The sequence below is a fragment of the Oncorhynchus keta genome, chromosome 5 (assembly GCF_023373465.1).
Source record: "Oncorhynchus keta strain PuntledgeMale-10-30-2019 chromosome 5, Oket_V2, whole genome shotgun sequence".
Classification (NCBI taxonomy): Eukaryota; Metazoa; Chordata; class Actinopteri; order Salmoniformes; family Salmonidae; genus Oncorhynchus; species Oncorhynchus keta.
In genome coordinates this window covers 38,079,431-38,101,633 of record NC_068425.1, presented here as the reverse complement: position 1 = coordinate 38,101,633, position 22,203 = coordinate 38,079,431, and the positions used below count along the sequence as shown (strand labels likewise).

Here is a 22,203-nt window from a genome sequence, read left to right as displayed (position 1 = left end):
TTTGAACGCGGCATAAGTGACATCATTGTCACGGAACTTGGAATGATGTCACCGCCAACTGGAAAGTGAGGGTGTGCTGTATCTCACGCCGTCACACATGAATCCTGTTGGCAAGAAGATGTCCTCATCCTCATGATCTCAGCACACCAAGAATGATGCTGTCATTCACATGGCATCACGTCTTATTGAGGAGGCCTGATTTGAATGGCATCACGTCTTATTGAGGAGGCCTGATATGAATGGCATCATGTCTTATTGAGGAGGCCTGATATGAATGGCATCACGTCTTATTGAGGAGGCCTGATATGAATGGCATCACGTCTTATTGAGGAGGCCTGATTTGAATGGCATCATGTCTTATTGAGGAGGCCTGATATGAATGGCATCATGTCTTATTGAGGAGGCCTGATATGAATGGCATCACGTCTTATTGAGGAGGCCTGATATGAATGGCATCACGTCTTATTGAGGAGGCCTGATATGAATGGCATCACGTCTTATTGAGGAGGCCTGATATGAATGGCATCACGTCTTATTGAGGAGGCCTGATATGAATGGCATCACGTCTTATTGAGGAGGCCTGATTGAATGGCATCACGTCTTATTGAGGAGGCCTGATATGAATGGCATCACGTCTTATTGAGGAGGCCTGATATGAATGGCATCACGTCTTATTGAGGAGGCCTGATATGAATGGCATCACGTCTTATTGAGGAGGCCTGATATGAATGGCATCACGTCTTATTGAGGAGGCCTGATATGAATGGCATCACGTCTTATTGAGGAGGCCTGATATGAATGGCATCACGTCTTATTGAGGAGGCCTGATTTGAATGGCATCACGTCTTATTGAGGAGGCCTGATATGAATGGCATCACGTCTTATTGAGGAGGCCTGATATGAATGGCATCATGTCTTATTGAGGAGGCCTGATATGAATGGCATCATGTCTTATTGAGGAGGCCTGATATGAATGGCATCACGTCTTATTGAGGAGGCCTGATTTGAATGGCATCACGTCTTATTGAGGAGGCCTGATATGAATGGCATCATGTCTTATTGAGGAGGCCTGATATGAATGCTTTTATGGCTGGAATATCATGCCTGTATTTATTGTCAGGCATTCTTATTGAGTAGGCCTGATATGAATGGCATCACTCTTATAGAGTATCTGAAAAGTATCATGTTATAGATACCTGATATGAATATCTGTCTTATAGATGATATGAATGGAGTATCTTATTGAGGAGGCCTGTATAGATACTGTATCTACCAGCAGTTGTTTTTAAAGGCTGAGGGAGAACACTGTCATACAATTTGGTTAAAGTATTTCCAAACAGGGAAATGCATAATCATGTGTGGAGTAGTGTCCTCGATGTAGCCTAACTATGCTGGAGTAGTGTCCTCGATGTAGCCTAACTATACTGGAGTAGTGTCCTCGATGTAGCCTAACTATGCTGGAGTAGTGTCCTCGATGTAGCCTAACTATGCTGGAGTATTGTCCTCGATGTAGCCTAACTATACTGGAGTAGTGTCCTCGATGTAGCCTAACTATGCTGGAGTAGTGTCCTCGATGTAGCCTAACTATGCTGGAGTAGTGTCCTCGATGTAGCCTAACTATACTGAAGTAGTGTCCTCGATGTAGCCTAACTATGCTGGAGTAGTGTCCTCGATGTAGCCTAACTATACTGGAGTAGTGTCCTCGATGTAGCCTAACTATACTGGAGTAGTGTCCTCGATGTAGCCTAACTATACTGGAGTAGTGTCCTCGATGTAGCCTAACTATGCTGGAGTAGTGTCCTCGATGTAGCCTAACTATACTGGAGTAGTGTCCTCGATGTAGCCTAACTATACTGGAGTAGTGTCCTCGATGTAGCCTAACTATGCTGGAGTAGAAATACAGTAACTGTCATATAGGTGTGTGGAAATCCAGTAACTGTCATATAGATGTGTGGAAATACAGTAACTGTCATATAGGTGTGTGGAAATACAGTAACTGTCATAGGTGTGTGGAAATACAATAACTGTCATATAGGTGTGTGGAAATACAATAACTGTCATATAGGTGTGTGGAAATACAGTAACTGTCATACAGGTGTGTGGAAATACAGTAACTGTCATACAGGTGTGTGGAAATACAGTAACTGTCATGGGTGTGTGGAAATACAATAACTGTCATGGGTGTGTGGAAATACAATAACTGTCATATAGGTGTGTGGAAATACAATAACTGTCATATAGGTGTGTGGAAATACAGTAACTGTCATATAGGTGTGTGGAAATGCAGTAACTGTCATACAGGTGTGTGGAAATACAGTAACTGTCATACAGGTGTGTGGAAATACAGTAACTGTCATATAGGTGTGTGGAAATACAGTAACTGTCATATAGGTGTGTGGAAATACAGTAACTGTCATATAGGTGTGTGGAAATACAGTAACTGTCATATAGGTGTGTGGAAATACAGTAACTGTCATATAGGTGTGTGGAAATACAGTAACTGTCATATAGGTGTGTGGAAATACAGTAACTGTCATATAGGTGTGTGGAAATACAGTAACTGTCATATAGGTGTGTGGAAATACAGTAACTGTCATACAGGTGTGTGGAAATACAGTAACTGTCATACAGGTGTGTGGAAATACAGTAACTGTCATACAGGTGTGTGGAAATACAGTAACTGTCATACAGGTGTGTGGAAATACAGTAACTGTCATACAGGTGTGTGGAAATACAGTAACTGTCATACAGGTGTGTGGAAATACAGTAACTGTCATACAGGTGTGTGGAAATACAGTAACTGTCATATAGGTGTGTGGAAATACAGTAACTGTCATACAGGCGTTTGGCCTCCGGGGGGCAGACAGACATTGTGTAGAAAAGTCAACTCTGTGAAGAATGTGCTTCTCTAAGCATTCAATATGTAGAAACAGTCCATTATAAAGTGTTTGGTATTACAATCTAGCTAGGCATATATTATATATATATATATATTACACACAGTCATGTATTAACAGATGTAAAAAGGTTGAATGGTATCAAAGCAACAAGTCAAGAAATATACTATTGATCAACATGATCATGAAATAAAAGCTGTAAAATATGAATGAATGCAGATGCCAGGTGTTGTTATTCGTTACCCTTATATTTGACGATGACAATCAGTGTTTCACAAGTATTGATCACAGCAATGAGAGAGGGAAAATAATCATGATATCAATTCATACATTCTAATACGCGTTGCTTTATAGGGGTCGAATGCTAGCTTCCTAACTTCCATTCAATTCAATTGAATTTCCACATCTCCCATTGACATCAATGCAAAACTCAACTTGAAGTGAGAGCGTTAGGATTTGCCCCCTATAGTGAGTCCTGCAGTGGTTCCGGTCTCTTGAAAAGCAGATTTCACTCAGTTATCCCTCAAAAGGGCCTCCAGTTCACTACAATACAATAGAACTACATTAGAATCTCTCTCACCATCACCGCAGCTCCATTCCAACAGCAAATCATCATTTTACACGAGAACCCAGTCAGACTGAGTCTTACAAGGCCCAATGTAACAGAAAAAGGAAGCTTAAAACTCAAGTGTTCATTATGTGAATGGGGGTTGGCGGGCGTCTCATCATCGGCGTGGAATGTTCTATGCCCGTTCTCAGGAATCAGAGTCGTAGTCGGCGCTAGGAATCATTCTGAACATTTGCAGATAGAAATAGATTGAATAGAGCCGACACACTTCCCTTATTCTATCTGGTTGACAATCATATCTGTTCTATATGATACATTTCTATCTGAGTTGCAGTCTGTGCTGGGAAACATTCTGAACGGATAGAAATAGATTGAATAGAGCCGACACACTTCCCTTATTCTATCTGGCAGACAATCATATCTGTTCTACACGATACATTTCTATCTGAGCATTCTGTAACGTTACATCCTCATGAACAGACTTGTCCGAGTTATCCCCTGGGGCATCATGGGAGAGATAATAGGAGAGAAAGAGCCAACCAATGAAAGCAGTCCAGAGAGCGGATCGACCAATCAGCATAGAGCAGTGCGGCAGGAACAGTGGGCGTCCTGTCCCAGTGCATTGTGGTCCGTCGGTCGGAGAGATAAGCAGGCATATCTGGTGTACAATCAGTTCAGTGCTGGATCAGGAGCAACAGTGCGGAGCCAATCAAAATAAAGTATGCAGCAGAGTGGGCGGGGCATGTGACTAGGTAAGAAGCAGTTGGAAAAGCAGTTAACTAACCTGGTCCCAGATCTGTTTCTGCTGTATAGCCAATGACCCATAGGAGTTGGCAGGACAGCACAAACAGATCTGAGACCAGGTTAGTGCAGACACACTCACTCTGTAAAGTATTGCTAATTACTTTAACATGGAAACATCTTCACCTACTGTGCTTTCTATAGCGGAGGATGAGCTTGGGCATCGGCGTGTATGTACAGTATCTGTCATGGTTTAGGATTAGGTTACTATAGACCTAAACACGTTCTGGGAATATTCTCTTTCTTTCTACCTCTCGTTCCTCCTCCATCACTCCCTTTAGCAGAGAGGAGTAACAGGACAGGTTGTGGTAGAGCAGACCCGAGCAGAGGCCTCCATCACTCTCTTCAGCAGATAGGAGTAACAGGACAGGTTGTGGTAGAGCAGACCCGAGCAGAGGCAGTAGCCTCCATCACTCTCTTCAGCAGAGAGGAGTAACAGGACAGGTTGTGGTAGAGCAGACCCGAGCAGAGGCCTCCATCACTCCCTTCAGCAGAGAGGAGTAACAGGACAGGTTGTGGTAGAGCAGACCCAAGCAGAGGCCTCCATCACTCTCTTCAGCAGAGAGGAGTAACAGGACAGGTTGTGGTAGAGCAGACCTGAGCAGAGGCCTCCATCACTCCCTTCAGCAGAGAGGAGTAACAGGACAGGTTGTGGTAGAGCAGACCCGAGCAGAGGCCTCCATCACTCTCTTCAGCAGAGAGGAGTAACAGGACAGGTTGTGGTAGAGCAGACCTGAGCAGAGGCCTCCATCACTCCCTTCAGCAGAGAGGAGTAACAGGACAGGTTGTGGTAGAGCAGACCGTAGCAGAGGAAGCAATCTAAGGGTTACAGAACTAAAGCCCAGAGAAAAACAACAGCAAAATAACAACTTGAGGGGATTATCAGTTCTGTCTGAATTCCAGTTGTTGAGTCTTGAGGTTAGATTGACAGAAAATAACCTAATAAGAGTCATTTCTATTTCCTCTGTTCCATCCACCAGAGATAGAGGACAGACAGACCAACATGAATTGCCGGCCGTGCGACAGCTGGGTGGGCGTCCTGTCACATCTGACTACAAAACATCGACCGTCATTTTCTATACATTTCTCAACGATTCCACATGTTGAATCGTCACCGCTCGTGGACACCCAGCAGGTCACTGCTCGTGGACACCCAGCAGGTCACCGCTCGTGGACAGCCAGCAGGACACTGCTCATGGACGCCCAGCAGGTGTTCTACTGCGCATGGCAGAAGTTAGTGTTGGTCTATCTTCCATCTTAGCGGTTTCAGTTCAGATGGACAGACATCACAGGAAGGGATTCTGACTGTGCTGCTCTCCCAGAGACGAGATGGAGGAAAGAGGTAACAGGGGCTGTGGCAGCCCAGGTATGTCCAGGGCTCCATGGGTGGGCTGGGTGAGGGAGGAGGGCAGGCTGGCCGGCTGGTGGCTGGCGGGCAGGGGCAGAGAAGCACTGTAGGGCAGGGAGGGAGGACCGGAGGGGGGGACAGGGGACGTGGAGCTGGGACGCATCTGATTCAGAGTGAGACGAGGCTGTTCACTCTGGAACGGGTTGAGGGGAGATGGAGTACTCAGACCTGGAGGGGGAAGGAGATAGGGGAGGAGAGAGAGCAGGGGGAGGAGATAGGGGAGGAGAGAGAGCAGGGGGGGAAGGAGATGGGGGAGGAGAGAGAGCAGGGGGGGAAGGAGAGGGGAGGAGAGAGAGCAGGGGGGAGAGATAAGGGGAGGATAGAGAGCAGGGGGAAGGAGATAGGGGAGGAGAGAGAGCAGGGGGAAGGAGATAAGGGGAGGAGAGAGAAGCAGGGGGGGGAAGGAGATAGGGGAGGAGAGAGAGCAGGGGGGGAAAGGAGATAGGGGGAGAGAGAGAGGAGGGGGGGAAGGAGATAGGGGAGAAGAGAGAGAGGAAGGGGGGGGACAGAGAGAAAGTCAGTAGAAGCACTTTTAACCATTACATGTTAAATGTTGAAATACTTAACCTTAACGCTTAATCATTAAGTTTGTCCAGTAAGCTGCGATAGGATCAATGGAACAGTCCCAAAAGTGTCAACTTCAACCTGCAATTGCCCCAGGTCTGAGTAAGTGACTGAGTAGCACTTTACTTGTAAATTGGATGGGGTACATGGTTTTCTGTAGAGCAGGGATATGATTGGCTGTGTTCACCTGAGAGGAAGGGGTTCTTGGTCTGTGAGTGAGTGACTGTTTCAGTGTTCACCTGAGAGGAAGGGGTTCTTGGTCTGTGAGTGAGTGACTGTTTCAGTGTTCACCTGAGAGGAAGGGGTTCTTGGTCTGTGAGTGAGTGACTGTTTCAGTGTTCACCTGAGAGGAAGGGGTTCTTGGTCTGTGTGAGTGAGTGACTGTTTCAGTGTTCACCTGAGAGAAAGTGGTTCTTGGTCTGTGAGTGAGTGACTGTTTCAGTGTTCACCTGAGAGGAAGGGGTTCTTGGTCTGTGAGTGAGTGACTGTTTCAGTGTTCACCTGAGAGGAAGGGGTTCTTGGTCTGTGAGTGAGTGACTGTTTCAGTGTTCACCTGAGAGGAAGGGGTTCTTGGTCTGTGAGTGAGTGACTGTTTCAGTGTTCACATGAGAGGAAGGGGTTCTTGGTCTGTGAGTGAGTGACTGTTTCAGTGTTCACCTGAGAGGAAGGGGTTCTTGGTCTGTGAGTGACTGTTTCAGTGTTCACCTGAGAGGAAGGGGTTCTTGGTCTGTGAGTGAGTGACTGTTTCAGTGTTCACCTGAGAGGAAGGGGTTCTTGGTCTGTGAGTGAGTGACTGTTTCAGTGTTCACATGAGAGGAAGGGGTTCTTGGTCTGTGAGTGAGTGAGTGACTGTTTCAGTGTTCACCTGAGAGGAAGGGGTTCTTGGTCTTGGCTGGGGGGTTGGCTGGTATCAGGCTGTCCAGATTGACCAGGGAGGCCCCTGTGGGCCCCAGGAAGGACTCAGGGGTCCGGCATGTCCGAGGGCTGGGGACCCCCAGACTGTCCCCTATACGAGACAGGTCAAACAGCTCCGGGCTGCCCTCACCCTCACCTCGACTGTTCAGGCTGAAATGACCTCCGTCCATCGCCTCGTCAAACAAGTCACCATCTAATGGGGTACATAAATATAAGTTTAAATGTTCAAATACGTTTAGAAATATACACAAAAGTGTTCAGACCCTTTGACCTTTTACACATTTTGTTAAATTACAGCCTTCATTTTTAGAAATTTAACAAAATATATTTTTATATAAAAAACAACTATACCTTTATTTACATAAGTATTCAGACCCTTTACGATGAGACTTGAAATTGAGCTCAGGTGCATCCTGTTTCCATTGATCATCCTTTGAGATGTTTCTACAATTTGATTGGAGTCCATCTGTGGTAAATTCAATTGATTGGACATGATTTGGAAAGGCACAAACCTGTCTATATAAGGTCCCACAGTTGACAGTGCATGTCAGAGCAAGAACCAAGCCATGAGGTCGCAAGAATTGTCCGTAGAGCTCAGAGACAGAAATGTGTGGAGCACAGATCTGGGGAAGGGTACCACACTCTGCAGCATTGAAGGACCGCAAGAAAACAGTGGCCTCTATTATTCTTAAATGGAAGAAGTTTGGAAGCACTAAGACTCTTCCTAGAGCTGGCCCCCCGGCCAAACTGAGCCACCAGGGGAGAAGGACCTTGGTCAGGGTGGTGACCAAGAACCCGATGGTCACTCTGACAGACCTGCAGAGTTCCTCTGTGGAGATGGGAGAACCTTCCAGAAGAACAACAATCTCTGCAGCACTCCAAAAACCAGGCCTTTATGTTCGAGTGGCCAGACGGAAGCCACTCCTCAGTGAAAGGCACATGACAGCCCACTTGGAGTTTCCCAAAAGACACCTAAAGACTCTCAGACAATGAGAAATAAGATTATCTGGTCTGATGAAACCAAGATTAAATTCTTTGCCCTGAATGCCAAGCATCACGTCACGAGGAAACCTGGCACCATCCCTACGGTGAACCATGGTGTTGGCAGCATCATGCTGTGGGGATGTTTTTCAGAGGCAGGGACTGGGAGACTTTTCAGGGTCGAGGCAAAGATTAACGGAGAAAAATACAGAGAGACACTTGATGAAAACCTGCTCCAGAGCACTCAGGACCTCAGACTCAGTCACCTTCCAACAGGACAATGAACCTAACCACACAGCCAAGACAACGCAGGAGTGGCTTTGGGACATGCCAGAGCCTGGACTTGAACTCAATCGAACATCTCTGGAGAGACCTGAAAATAGCTGTGCTGCAATGCTCCCCGAATACAGGTGTTCCAAGCTTGTAGTATCATACCTAAGAAGAATCAAGGCCGTCATCGCTGCCAAAGGAGCTTCAACAAAGTACTGAGTGAAGGGTCTGAATACTTACAGTACCAGTCAAACGTTTGACTTGTACTGTAAGTAAATGTGATATTTCAAAAAAACTTTTTTTTGTTTTGTCTTTATGGGGTATTGTGTGTACATTGATGAGATGTTTTTTAATCAATTTTAGAATAAGGCTGTAACCTAACAAAATGTGGAAAAAGTCAAGGGTCTGAATACTTTCCAAAGGTACTGTTGGCTTCTGCCCGTACATACATGTCTGTCTGTCTGTCTGTCTGTCTGTCTGTCTGTCTGTCTGTCTGTCTGTCTGTCTGTCTGTCTGTCTGTCTGTCTGTCTGTCTGGTTCCAACACTCTGTCTGTCTGTCTGTCTGTCTGTCTGTCTGTCTGTCTGTCTGTCTGTCTGTCTGTCTGTCTGTCTGTCTGTCTGTCTGTCTGTCTGTCTGGTTCCAACACTCTGTCTGTCTGTCTGTCTGTCTGTCTGTCTGTCTGTCTGTCTGTCTGTCTGTCTGTCTGTCTGTCTGTCTGTCTGCATGTGTAGCCATAGGGAGCCAGAGATAACCAGTCACCTGTAGGGCTGCCAGTTCGAAGAGCATCTGGAATAGAGAATGGGTCTACTACCCCCGGGGTCTCCCAGGGGTCCGGGGGGGACCGGCTACGCTGCCAAGAAGGGGCGGGGCTACCGGAGGTGGGAGGAACCATCCAGGGAGACTCTATCCCAGCGGGGGTGGAGCGAGCCTCTACTGCAGTAACAGGACAGGATAAGGATTTACATTATTACATGTCTATAACAGATCATAACCATGACATTATAGCTACATAGAGCTTTATTAACGTTATTATTTACTAACTGTATCACAGTTTTCTTTAATATGAGGGTGTCTATTGGTAAGAGAATAACTACCAGAGCCTGGAATACATTGTATAATCAATTGATTATTGGCCGCCAGTAGAGTATGAGTGGTGAGCAGAGAGAGATAATGCTGGAGGGAAGACAGTATGGGTGGTGAGCAGAGAGAGATAAGGCTGGAGGGCAGACAATACAGTATGAGTGGTGAGCAGAGAGAGAGAGACAATGCTGGAGGGAAGACAGTAGCGTATGAGTGGTGAGCAGAGAGAGATAATGCTGGAGGGAAGACAGTAGAGTATGAGTGGTGAGCAGAGAGATAATGCTGGAGGGAAGACAGTATGGGTGGTGAGCAGAGAGAGATAAGGCTGGAGGGCAGACAGTACAGTATGAGTGGTGAGCAGAGAGAGACAATGCTGGAGGGCAGACAGTAGAGTATGAGTGGTGAGCAGAGAGAGATAATGCTGGAGGGCAGACAGTAGAGTATGAGTGGAGAGCAGAGAGATAATGCTGGAGGGCAGACAGTACAGTATGAGTGGTGAGCAGAGAGAGAGAGACAATGCTGGAGGGCAGACAGTACAGTATGAGTGGTGAGCAGAGAGAGAGAGACAATGCTGGAGGGCAGACAGTACAGTATGAGTGGTGAGCAGAGAGATAGATAATGCTGGAGGGCAGACAGTAGAGTATGAGTGGTGAGCAGAGAGATAGATAATGCTGGAGGGCAGACAGTAGAGTATGAGTGGTGAGCAGAGAGAGACAATGCTGGAGGGAAGACAGTACAGTATGAGTGGTGAGCAGAGAGAGAGAGATAATGCTAGAAGGCAGACAGTAGAGTATGAGTGGTGAGTGAATTGGGACCGGCTGTTGAGTTCTTTAGAGGCATGGAGCAGCTCTTACCCAGTGAGTCCCAGGGGTCGGAGGCGGCCCCAGCAGCAGCCTGGGCCTGGGGGAGGGGGTGGTGGAGAGGGGTGCGGACGTTCCCCCCTGGCAGACTCCAGGAGGTGGCACTAGCAGTAGGAGGCACCTCAGACGACACAGCAAACACCTCCACCAGATCCATCATGGCAGACTGTCCACAGAGGAACAACAAGTAGGTTCTAATCATTAACTTCACTAGCGTCCCACCTCGTCAACAGCCAGTGAAACTGTAGGGCGCCAAATTCAAAACAACAGAAATCCCATAATTAAACATACAAGTATTTTACACTATTTTAAAGATACACTTGTTGTAAATCCAGCCACAGTTCCCGATTTCAAAAAGGCTTTACGACGAAAGCACACCAAACGATTATGTTAGGTCAGAGCCAAGTCACAGAAAAACACAGCCATCGATCGGCAATGACTTGAAAAACTACAAACCTCAGATTTCCCACTTCCTGGTTGGATTTGTTCTCAGGTTTCTGAGTTCTGTTATACTCACAGACATCAGTCAAACAGCTTTAGAAACTTCATACAGAGGAGTGTGTTGACTGTTCTGGTTACTGTCTATATGGAGAGTACTATAGTGTTGACTGTTCTGGTTACTGTCTCTATGGAGAGTACTATAGTGTTGACTGTTCTGGTTACTGTCTCTATGGAGAGTACTATAGTGTTGACTGTTCTGGTTACTGTCTCTATGGAGAGTACTATAGTGTTGACTGTTCTGGTTACTGTCTATATGGAGAGTACTATAGTGTTGACTGTTCTGGTTACTGTCTATATGGAGAGTACTATAGTGTTGACTGTTCTGGTTACTGTCTATATGGAGAGTACTATAGTGTTGACTGTTCTGGTTACTGTCTATATGGAGAGTACTATAGTGTTGACTGTTCTGGTTATAGTGTTGACTGTCTACTGTCTATATGGAGAGTACTATAGTGTTGACTGTTCTGGTTACTGTCTATATGGAGAGTACTATAGTGTTGACTGTTCTGGTTACTGTCTATATGGACTGTTCTGGTTACTGTCTCTATGGAGAGTACTATAGTGTTGACTGTTCTGGTTACTGTCTCTATGGAGAGTACTATAGTGTTGACTGTTCTGGTTACTGTCTCTATGGAGAGTACTATAGTGTTGACTGTTCTGGTTACTGTCTCTATGGAGAGTACTATAGTGTTGACTGTTCTGGTTACTGTCTCTATGGAGAGTACTATAGTGTTGACTGTTCTGGTTACTGTCTCTATAGTTGTTTCTGACTGTTCTATGGAGAGTACTACTGTCTCTATGGAGAGTACTATAGTGTTGACTGTTCTGGTTACTGTCTATATGGAGAGTACTATAGTGTTGACTGTTCTGGTTACTGTCTATATGGAGAGTACTATAGTGTTGACTGTTCTGGTTACTGTCTCTATGGAGAGTACTATAGTGTTGACTGTTCTGGTTACTGTCTATATGGAGAGTACTATAGTGTTGACTGTTCTGGTTACTGTCTATATGGAGAGTACTATAGTGTTGACTGTTCTGGTTACTGTCTATATGGAGAGTACTATAGTGTTGACTGTTCTGGTTACTGTCTATATGGAGAGTACTATAGTGTTGACTGTTCTGGTTACTGTCTATATGGAGAGTACTATAGTGTTGACTGTTCTGGTTACTGTCTATAGAGTACTATAGTGTTGAGTTCTGGTTAGTACTATAGTGTTGACTGTTCTGGTTACTGTCTATATGGAGAGTACTATAGTGTTGACTGTTCTGGTTACTGTCTATATGGAGAGTACTATAGTGTTGACTGTTCTGGTTACTGTCTATATGGAGAGTACTATAGTGTTGACTGTTCTGGTTACTGTCTATATGGAGAGTACTATAGTGTTGACTGTTCTGGTTACTGTCTATATGGAGAGTACTATAGTGTTGACTGTTCTGGTTACTGTCTATATGGAGAGTACTATAGTGTTGACTGTTCTGGTTACTGTCCATATGGAGAGTACTATAGTGTTGACTGTTCTGGTTACTGTCTATATGGAGAGTACTATAGTGTTGACTGTTCTGGTTACTGTCTATATGGAGAGTACTATAGTGTTGACTGTTCTGGTTACTGTCTATATGGAGAGTACTATAGTGTTGACTGTTCTGGTTACTGTCTATATGGAGAGTACTATAGTGTTGACTGTTCTGGTTACTGTCTATATGGAGAGTACTATAGTGTTGACTGTTCTGGTTACTGTCTATATACTATAGGAGTTCTGGTTACTGTCTAGTACTATAGTGTTGACTGTTCTGGTTACTGTCTATATGGAGAGTACTATAGTGTTGACTGTTCTGGTTACTTTCTATATGGGCTCCCTTGGTTACTCAGACCAGGCTGTCCCCACACTCCCTTAGGGAACTCAGACCACCCTGTCCCCCACACTCCCTTGGGGAACTAGACCAGGCTGTCCCCCACTCCCCTGGGGAACTCCCACTGTCCCCCACACTCCCTTAGGGAACTCAGACCAGGCTGTCCCCCACACTCCCTTAGGGAACTCAGACCACTCTGTCCCCACACTCCCTTGGGGAACTCAGTGTTGACCACTGTCTATATGGAACTGTCCCCCTCACTCCCTTGGGGAACTCAGACCTAGGCTGTCCCCCACACTCCCTTGGGGAACTCAGACCACTCTGTCCCCACACTCCCTTGGGGAACTCAGACCAGGCTGTCCCCCACACTCCCTTGGGGAACAGACCACTCTGTCCCCCACACTCCCTTGGGAACTCAGACCACTGTCCCCCACACTCCCTTATGGGGAACTCAGACCACTCTGTCCCCCACACTCCCTCTGGGGAACTCAGACCACCCTGTCCCCCTCCGCAGAGTGTTGACCAGGCTGTCCCCCACTCCCTTGGGGAACTCAGACCACTCTGTCCCCCACACTCCCTTGGGAACTCAGACCAGGCTCTGTCCCCCACACTCCACTCTGGCCCCCTCCCTACACTCCCTTCAGGGAACTCAGACCACTCTGTCCCCCACACTCCCTTGGGGAACTCAGACCACTCTGTCCCCCACAGGGGAACTCAGACCAGATGCAAGCTGTCCCCCACACTCCCTTGGGGAACTCAGACCACTCTGTCCCCCACAGACCACTCTGTCCCCCACACTCCCTTGGGGAACTCAGACCACTCTGTCCCCCACACTCCCTTGGGGAACTCAGACCACTGTCCCCCCACTCCCTTGGGGAACTCAGACAGGTCCCCCACACTCCCTTGGGGAACTCCCTGTCCCCCACACTCCCTTGGGAACTCAGACCACTCCCCCCCCCACACTCCCTTGGGGAACTCAGAACACTCTGTCCCCCACACTCCCTTGGGGAACTCAGACCAGGCTGTCCCCCACACTCCCTTGGGGAACTCAGACCAGGCTGTCCCCCACACTCCCTTGGGGAACTCAGACCACTCTGTCCCCCACACTCCCTTGGGGAACTCCCAGGCTGTCCCCCACACTCCCTTGGGGAACTCAGACCACTCTGTCCCCCACACTCCAGGCTCTGACCAGGCTGTCCCCCACACTCAAACAAGACCTGTCCCCCACACTCCCTTACCCTGGGAACTCCCCACAGACCAACTCAGACTGGCTGTCCCCCACACTCCCTTAGGGAACTCAGACCACCTGTCCCCACACTCTGAACTCAGACCAACTCCCACACTCCCTTGGGGAACTCAGACCACTCTGTCCCCCACACTCCCTTGGGGAACTCAGACCACTCTGTCCCCCACACTCCCTTGGGGAACTCAGGGGAACTCCAGACTCTGTCCCCCACACTCCCTTGGGGAACTCAGACCACTCTGTCCCCCACACTCCCTTGGGGAACTCCCTTGGTCAGACCACTCTGTCCCCCACACTCCCTTGGGGAACTCAGACCACTCTGTCCCCCACACTCCCTTGGCTGGGCTCAGGGGAACTCAGAACAGGCCAGGCTGTCCCCCCACACTCCCTTGGGGAACTCAGACCACTCTGTCCCCCACACTCCCTTGGGGAACTCAGACCACTCTGTCCCCCACACTCCCTTGGGGAACTCAGACCACTCTGTCCCCCACACTCCCTTGGGGAACTCAGACCAGGCTGTCCCCCACACTCCCTGTAATGTAAATGGGAACTCAGACCACTCTGTCCCCCACACTCCCTTGGGGAACTCAGACCACTCTGTCCCCCACACTCCCTTGGGGAACTCAGACCACACACTCCCTTGGGGAACTCAGACCACTGTCCCCCACACTCCCTTGGGGAACTCAGACCACTCTGTCCCCCACACTCCCTGGGGAACTCAGACCACTCTGTCCCCCACACTCCCTTGGGGAACTCAGACCACTCTGTCCCCCACACTCCCTTGGGGAACTCAGACCACTCTGTCCCCCACACTCCCTTGGGGAACTCAGACCAGGCTGTCCCCCACACTCCCTTGGGGAACTCAGACCAGGCTGTCCCCCACACTCCCTTGGGGAACTCAGACCAGGCTGTCCCCCACACTCCCTTAGGGAACTCAGACCAGGCTGTCCCCCACACTCCCTTGGGGAACTCAGACCACTCTGTCCCCCACACTCCCTTAGGGAACTCAGACCACTCTGTCCCCACACTCCCCCCCCCCACACTCCCTTGGGGAACTCAGACCACTCTGTCCCCCACACTCCCTTAGGGAACTCAGACCACTCTGTCCCCCACACTCCCTTAGGGAACTCAGACCACTCTGTCCCCCACACTCCCTTAGGGAACTCAGACCACTCTGTCCCCCACACTCCCTTAGGGAACTCAGACCAGGCTGTCCCCCACACTCCCTTAGGGAACTCAGACCACTCTGTCCCCCACACTCCCTTAGGGAACTCAGACCACTCTGTCCCCCACACTCCCTTACTCAGACCACTCTGTCCCCCACACTCCCTTAGGGAACTCAGACCACTCTGTCCCCCACACTCCCTTGGGGAACTCAGACCACTCTGTCCCCCACACTCCCTTAGGGAACTCAGACCACTCTGTCCCCCACACTCCCTTGGGGAACTCAGACCACTCTGTCCCCCACACTCCCTTGGGGAACTCAGACCACTCTGTCCCCCACACTCCCTTGGGGAACTCAGACCACTCTGTCCCCCACACTCCCTTGGGGAACTCAGACCACTCTGTCCCCCACACTCCCTTGGGGAACTCAGACCACTCTGTCCCCCACACTCCCTTGGGGAACTCAGACCACTCTGTCCCCCACACTCCCTTGGGGAACTCAGACCAGGCTGTCCCCCACACTCCCCTGGGGAACTCAGACCAGGCTGTCCCCCACACTCCCTTGGGGAACTCAGACCACTCTGTCCCCCACACTCCCTTGGGGAACTCAGACCAGGCTGTCCCCCACACTCCCTGGGGAACTCAGACCAGGCTGTCCCCCACACTCCCTTGGGGAACTCAGACCACTCTGTCCCCCACACTCCCTTGAGGAACTCAGACCACTCTGTCCCCCACACTCCCTTGGGGAACTCAGACCACTCTGTCCCACACACTCCCTTGGGGAACTCAGACCACTCTGTCCCCCACACTCCCTTGGGGAACTCAGACCACTCTGTCCCCCACACTCCCCTGGGGAACTCAGACCATGTGATGCTATATCATCCCCCATACAGACAGAATCTAAAGACCACCAAGCCTGTCAAACATACGGTGTGGAAATGGACTGACGAGGCCATTAGGGAGTTAAAGGAGGGGCAAGACACCAGGGATTGAAACACATTGAAGGACAACAATGCCAACATACACGACTACACAGACAGGGTCACAACCTACATCAGTGGACGTGAGGACAACTGCATACCATCAAATACTTTTCTATCACACAGCAACAACAAGCCATTGTTCAGTGGTGAGCTTAGGGCTCTTCACAGTGCCAACGAGGAAGCCCACAGGCTCTCCGCTCTGCCAAAGACGACACAGGAGCAAGACCAGTGTCCTCTATGGAGAGGCCAAGATAAAGCTACAGTCAGGAATGAAGTCAGCCAGACAGCAACAGTTCTCCAGCAACAACAACTCATCTGTAAACTAAACCAGTTCTACTCCAGATTTGACTCACAAAGGTCCCTCACTGCAGAATAAACTAAACCAGTTTTACTCCAGATTTGACTCACAAAGGCCCCTCACTGCAGAATAAACTAAACCAGTTTTACTCCAGATTTGACTCACAAAGGCCCCTCACTGCAGAATAAACTAAACCAGTTTTACTCCAGATTTGACTCACAAAGGCCCAGTCTGCCAGTTTTACTCCTTTGACTCCCCCACTGCAGAATAAACTAAACCAGTCCCAGTCTTGACTCCAAAGGCCCCTCACTGCAGAATTCCCCCAGCCTTGACTCCAAAGGCCCAGTCTGCCCTCCTCTTCCCCCAGCCTGTCCCAGTCTGCCCTCCCTTCCCCCAGCCTGTCCCAGTCTGCCCTCCCCTTCCCCCAGCCTGTCCCAGTCTGCCCTCCCCTTCCCCCAGCCTGTCCCAGTCTGCCCTCCCCTTCCCCCAGCCTGTCCCAGTCTGCCCTCCCCTTCCCCCAACCTGTCCCAGTCTGCCCTCCCCTTCCCCCACCCCTGTCCCAGTCTGCCCTCCCCTTCCCCCACCCCTGTCCCAGTCTGCCCTCCCCTTCTCTTCTATACTGTAGGTTATATAGAGTGGTGTGGTAACTGTTATATACTGTAGGTTATAGAGTGGTGTGGTAACTGTTATATACTGTAGGTTATATAGAGTGGTGTGGTAACTGTTATATACTGTAGGTTACATAGAGTGGTAACTGTTATATACTGTAGGTTATATAGAGTGGTGTGGTAACTGTTATATACTGTAGGTTACATAGAGTGGTAACTGTTATATACTGTAGGTTATATAGAGTGGTAACTGTTATATACTGTAGGTTACAGAGTGGTAACTGTTATATACTGTAGGTTACAGAGTGGTGTGGTAACTGTTATATATTGTAGGTTATATAGAGTGGTGTGGTAACTGTTATATACTGTAGGTTACATAGAGTGGTAACTGTTATATACTGTAGGTTATATAGAGTGGTGTGGTGTGGTAACTGTTATATGCTGTAGGTTAGATGGTGTGGTAACTGTTATATACTGTAGGTTATATAGAGTGGTGTGGTGTGGTAACTGTTATATACTGTAGGTTACATAGAGTGGTAACTGTTATATACTGTAGGTTACAGAGTGGTAACTGTTATATACTGTAGGTTACAGAGTGGTGTGGTAACTGTTATATATTGTAGGTTATATAGAGTGGTGTGGTAACTGTTATATACTGTAGGTTACATAGAGTGGTAACTGTTATATACTGTAGGTTATATAGAGTGGTGTGGTGTGGTAACTGTTATATGCTGTAGGTTAGATGGTGTGGTAACTGTTATATACTGTAGGTTACATAGAGTGGTAACTGTTATATACTGTAGGTTATATAGAGTGGTAACTGTTATATACTGTAGGTTACAGAGTGGTGTGGTAACTGTTATATACTGTAGGTTATATAGAGTGGTGTGGTAACTGTTATATACTGTAGGTTATATAGAGTGGTAACTGTTATATACTGTAGGTTATATAGAGTGGTGTGGTAACTGTTATATACTGTAGGTTATATAGAGTGGTAACTGTTATATACTGTAGGTTATATAGAGTGGTGTGGTAACTGTTATATACTGTAGGTTACAGAGTGGTGTGGTAACTGTTATATACTGTAGGTTATATAGAGTGGTGTGGTAACTGTTATATACTGTAGGTTATATAGAGTGGTGTGGTAACTGTTATATACTGTAGGTTATATAGAGTGGTGTGGTAACTGTTATATACTGTAGGTTATATAGAGTGGTGTGGTAACTGTTATATACTGTAGGTTATATAGAGTGGTAACTGTTATATACTGTAGGTTAGATGGTGTGGTAACTGTTATATACTGTAGGTTATACAGAGTCGTATGGTAACTGTTATATACTGTAGGTTATACAGAGTCGTATGGTGTGGTAAATGTTCCTACCCCAATTCCACCAGACGCCGCCTCTCGTTTACTCTCCTCCAGAGCTTTTTGGAGCAACGACTCGTCTCCTTGGCGACTCCGTTGCTCCTGGCAACACACACAGACACATGGAAGCTGTTAGGCATGACATGGCTCGGAGACAAGCTCACTGATTCTAACACACACACACACACACACTTGCTGTCTACCAAATGGCCCCCTATTTACATATGCAGTGCATTATGGGTCTAAAGTAGTGCACTATATAGGGAATAGGGCCCTGGTCTAAAGTAGTACTAACTCAGAGAAACCCGTGGTTAGACAACACAGACCACAACAACACAGACTACTAGACCACAACAACACAGACTACTAGACCACAACAACACAGACTACTAGACCACAACAACACAGACTACTAGACCACAACAACACAGACTACTAGACCACAACAACACAGACTACTAGACCACAACAACACAGACTACTAGACCACAACAACACAGACTACTAGACCACAACAACACAGACTACTAGACCACAACAACACAGACTACTAGACCACAACAACACAGACCACTAGACCACAACAACACAGACTACTAGACCACAACAACACAGACTACTAGACCACAACAACACAGACTACTAGACCACAACAACACAGACTACTAGACCACAACAACACAGACTACTAGACCACAACAACACAGACTACTAGACCACAACAACACAGACTACTAGACCACAACAACACAGACTACTAGACCACAACAACACAGACTACAAGACCACAACAACACAGACTACTAGACCACAACAACACAGACTACTAGACCACAACAACACAGACTACTAGACCACAACAACACAGACTACTAGACCACAACAACACAGACTACTAGACCACAACAACACAGACTACAAGACCACAACAACACAGACTACTAGACCACAACAACACAGACTATAGACCACAACAACACAGACTACTAGACCACAACAACACAGACTACAAGACCACAACAACACAGACTACTAGACCACAACAACACGTCTACAAACTGGACATGGATATATGAGTAGGAACGGCATCACTGACTTCCACACACTGACTCCCACATACTGACTCTCACACACTGACTCCCACATACTGACTCTCACACACTGACTCCCACACACTGACTCCCACATACTGACTCCCACACACTGACTCCCACATACTGACTCCCACATACTGACTCCACACACTGACTCCCACACACTGACTCCCACATACAGACTCCACACATACTGACTCCACACATAGTGACTCCACACACACTGACTCCACACATACAGACTCCACACATACAGACTCCACACATACAGACTCCACACATACAGACTCCACACATACAGACTCCACACATACAGACTCCCACATACAGACTCCCACATACTGACTCCCACATACTGACTCCCACATACTGACTCCCACATACTGACTCCCACATACTGACTCCCACATACTGACTCCACACATACTGACTCCACACATACTGACTCCACACATACTGACTCCACACATACTGACTCCCACATACTGACTCCCACATACTGACTCCACACATACTGACTCCACACATACTGACTCCCACATACTGACTCCCACATAGTGACTCCCACATACTGACTCCCACATACTGACTCCCACATACTGACTCCACACACACTGACTCCACACATACTGACTCCCACATACTGTCTTCCACATACTGACTCCCAAACATACTGACTCCACACATACTGACTCCACACATACTGACTCCACACATACTGACTCCACACATACTGACTCCCACATACTGACTCCACACATACTGACTCACACATACTGACTTCACACATACTGACTCCACACACACTGACTCCCACATACTGACTCCACACACACCGACTCCCCACACACTGACTCCACACACACTGACTCCCACATACTGTCTTCCACATACTGACTCCATACACACTGACTCCCACATACTGTCTTCCACACACACTGACTCCCACATACTGACTCCCACATACAGACTCCACACATACAGACTCCACACATACTGACTCCACACATACTGACTCCACACACAGTGACTCCACACACACTGACTCCCACATACTGACTCCACACATACAGACTCCACACATACAGACTCCACACATACAGACTCCCACATACTGACTCCCACATACTGACTCCCACATACTGACTCCACACATACTGACTCCACACATACTGACTCCACACATACTGACTCCACACATACTGACTCCACACATACTGACTCCACACATACTGACTCCACACATACTGACTCCCACATACTGACTCCCACATACTGACTCCACACATACTGACTCCACACATACTGACTCCACACATACTGACTCCCACATACTGACTCCCACATACTGACTCCCACATACTGACTCCACACACACTGACTCCACACATACTGACTCCCACATACTGTCTTCCACATACTGACTCCCAAACATACTGACTCCACACATACTGACTCCACACATACTGACTCCCACATACTGACTCCCACATACTGACTCCCACATACTGACTCCACACATACTGACTCACACATACTGACTCCACACATACTGACTCCACACATACTGACTCCACACATACTGACTCCCACATACTGACTCCCACATACTGACTCCCACATACTGACTCCACACACACTGACTCCACACATACTGACTCCCACATACTGACTCCACATACTGACTCCCAAACATACTGACTCCACACATACTGACTCCACACATACTGACTCCCACATACTGACTCCCACATACTGACTCCCACATACTGACTCCACACATACTGACTCACACATACTGACTCCACACATACTGACTCCACACATACTGACTCCACACACACTGACTCCCACATACTGACTCCACACACACCGACTCCCCACACACTGACTCCACACACACTGACTCCCACATACTGTCTTCCACATACTGACTCCATACACACTGACTCCCACATACTGTCTTCCACATACTGACTCCACACACACTGACTCCACACATACTGACTCCCACACATACTGACTCCACACATACTGACTCCACACATACTGACTCCCACACATACTGACTCCCACACACACTGACTCCCACATACTGTCTTCCACATACTGACTCCCACACACACTGACTCCCACATACTGACTCCCACACATACTGACTCCCACACATACTGACTCCCACACATACTGACTCCCACACATACTGACTCCCACACATACTGACTCCACACATACTGACTCCCACACACTGACTCCCACATACTGACTCCCACATACTGACTCCACACATACTGACTCCCACACATACTGACTCCCACACATACTGACTCCCACATATACTGACTCCCACACATACTGACTCCCACACATACTGACTCCACACATACTGACTCCCACACACACTGACTCCCACATACTGACTCCCACATACTGACTCCACACATACTGACTCCCCCACATACCGACTCCCCCACATACCGACTCCCCACATACCGACTCCCCACATACCGACTCCCCACATACTGACTCCCACATACTGACTCCCACATACTGACTCCACACATACTGACTCCCACACACACTGTCTTCCACATACTGACTCCCACATACTGACTCCCACACATACTGACTCCACACATACTGACTCCCACACACACTGTCTTCCACTCCCACACACACTGTCTTCCACATACTGACTGCCACATACTGACTCCACACATACTGACTCCACACATACTGACTCCACACA

The 22,203-nt window shown here is 47.9% G+C and overlaps 1 protein-coding gene and 2 long non-coding RNA genes across 37 annotated transcripts in view; 2 read left to right on the top strand and 1 right to left on the bottom strand.

The window, feature by feature from the left end:
- Nucleotides 1–1,258: 1,258 nt before the first annotated feature.
- LOC127930302 (uncharacterized) lies at nt 1,259–3,260 on the top strand. Of its 34 annotated transcripts, none has more exons than XR_008137838.1 (3): nt 1,259–1,977; nt 2,066–2,125; nt 2,242–3,260. It is a non-coding gene; the product is annotated as an uncharacterized LOC127930302 (long non-coding RNA). The 34 variants fall into 34 exon arrangements; XR_008137827.1 differs by having other exon boundaries at nt 2,066–2,153; nt 2,212–3,260; XR_008137830.1 differs by having other exon boundaries at nt 1,259–2,035; nt 2,096–2,125; nt 2,272–3,260.
- epn3a (epsin 3a) overlaps nt 3,125–22,203 on the bottom strand; it is a 70,507-nt gene continuing 51,428 nt past the window's right edge. For both annotated transcript variants that reach the window (XM_052519847.1, XM_052519848.1), the window contains 5 exons: nt 18,376–18,462; nt 10,341–10,512; nt 9,166–9,339; nt 7,104–7,346; nt 3,125–5,842 (listed from right to left, as the gene is read on the bottom strand). In XM_052519847.1, the coding sequence (XP_052375807.1) occupies nt 5,553–5,842; nt 7,104–7,346; nt 9,166–9,339; nt 10,341–10,512; nt 18,376–18,462 (966 nt within the window). In that variant the 3' untranslated portion in view covers nt 3,125–5,552. The remainder of the gene's footprint in view (nt 5,843–7,103; nt 7,347–9,165; nt 9,340–10,340; nt 10,513–18,375; nt 18,463–22,203) is intronic.
- LOC127930303 (uncharacterized) lies at nt 16,973–18,354 on the top strand. Its single transcript, XR_008137842.1, has 7 exons — nt 16,973–17,049; nt 17,086–17,227; nt 17,292–17,398; nt 17,618–17,688; nt 17,732–17,904; nt 18,009–18,158; nt 18,301–18,354. It is a non-coding gene; the product is annotated as an uncharacterized LOC127930303 (long non-coding RNA).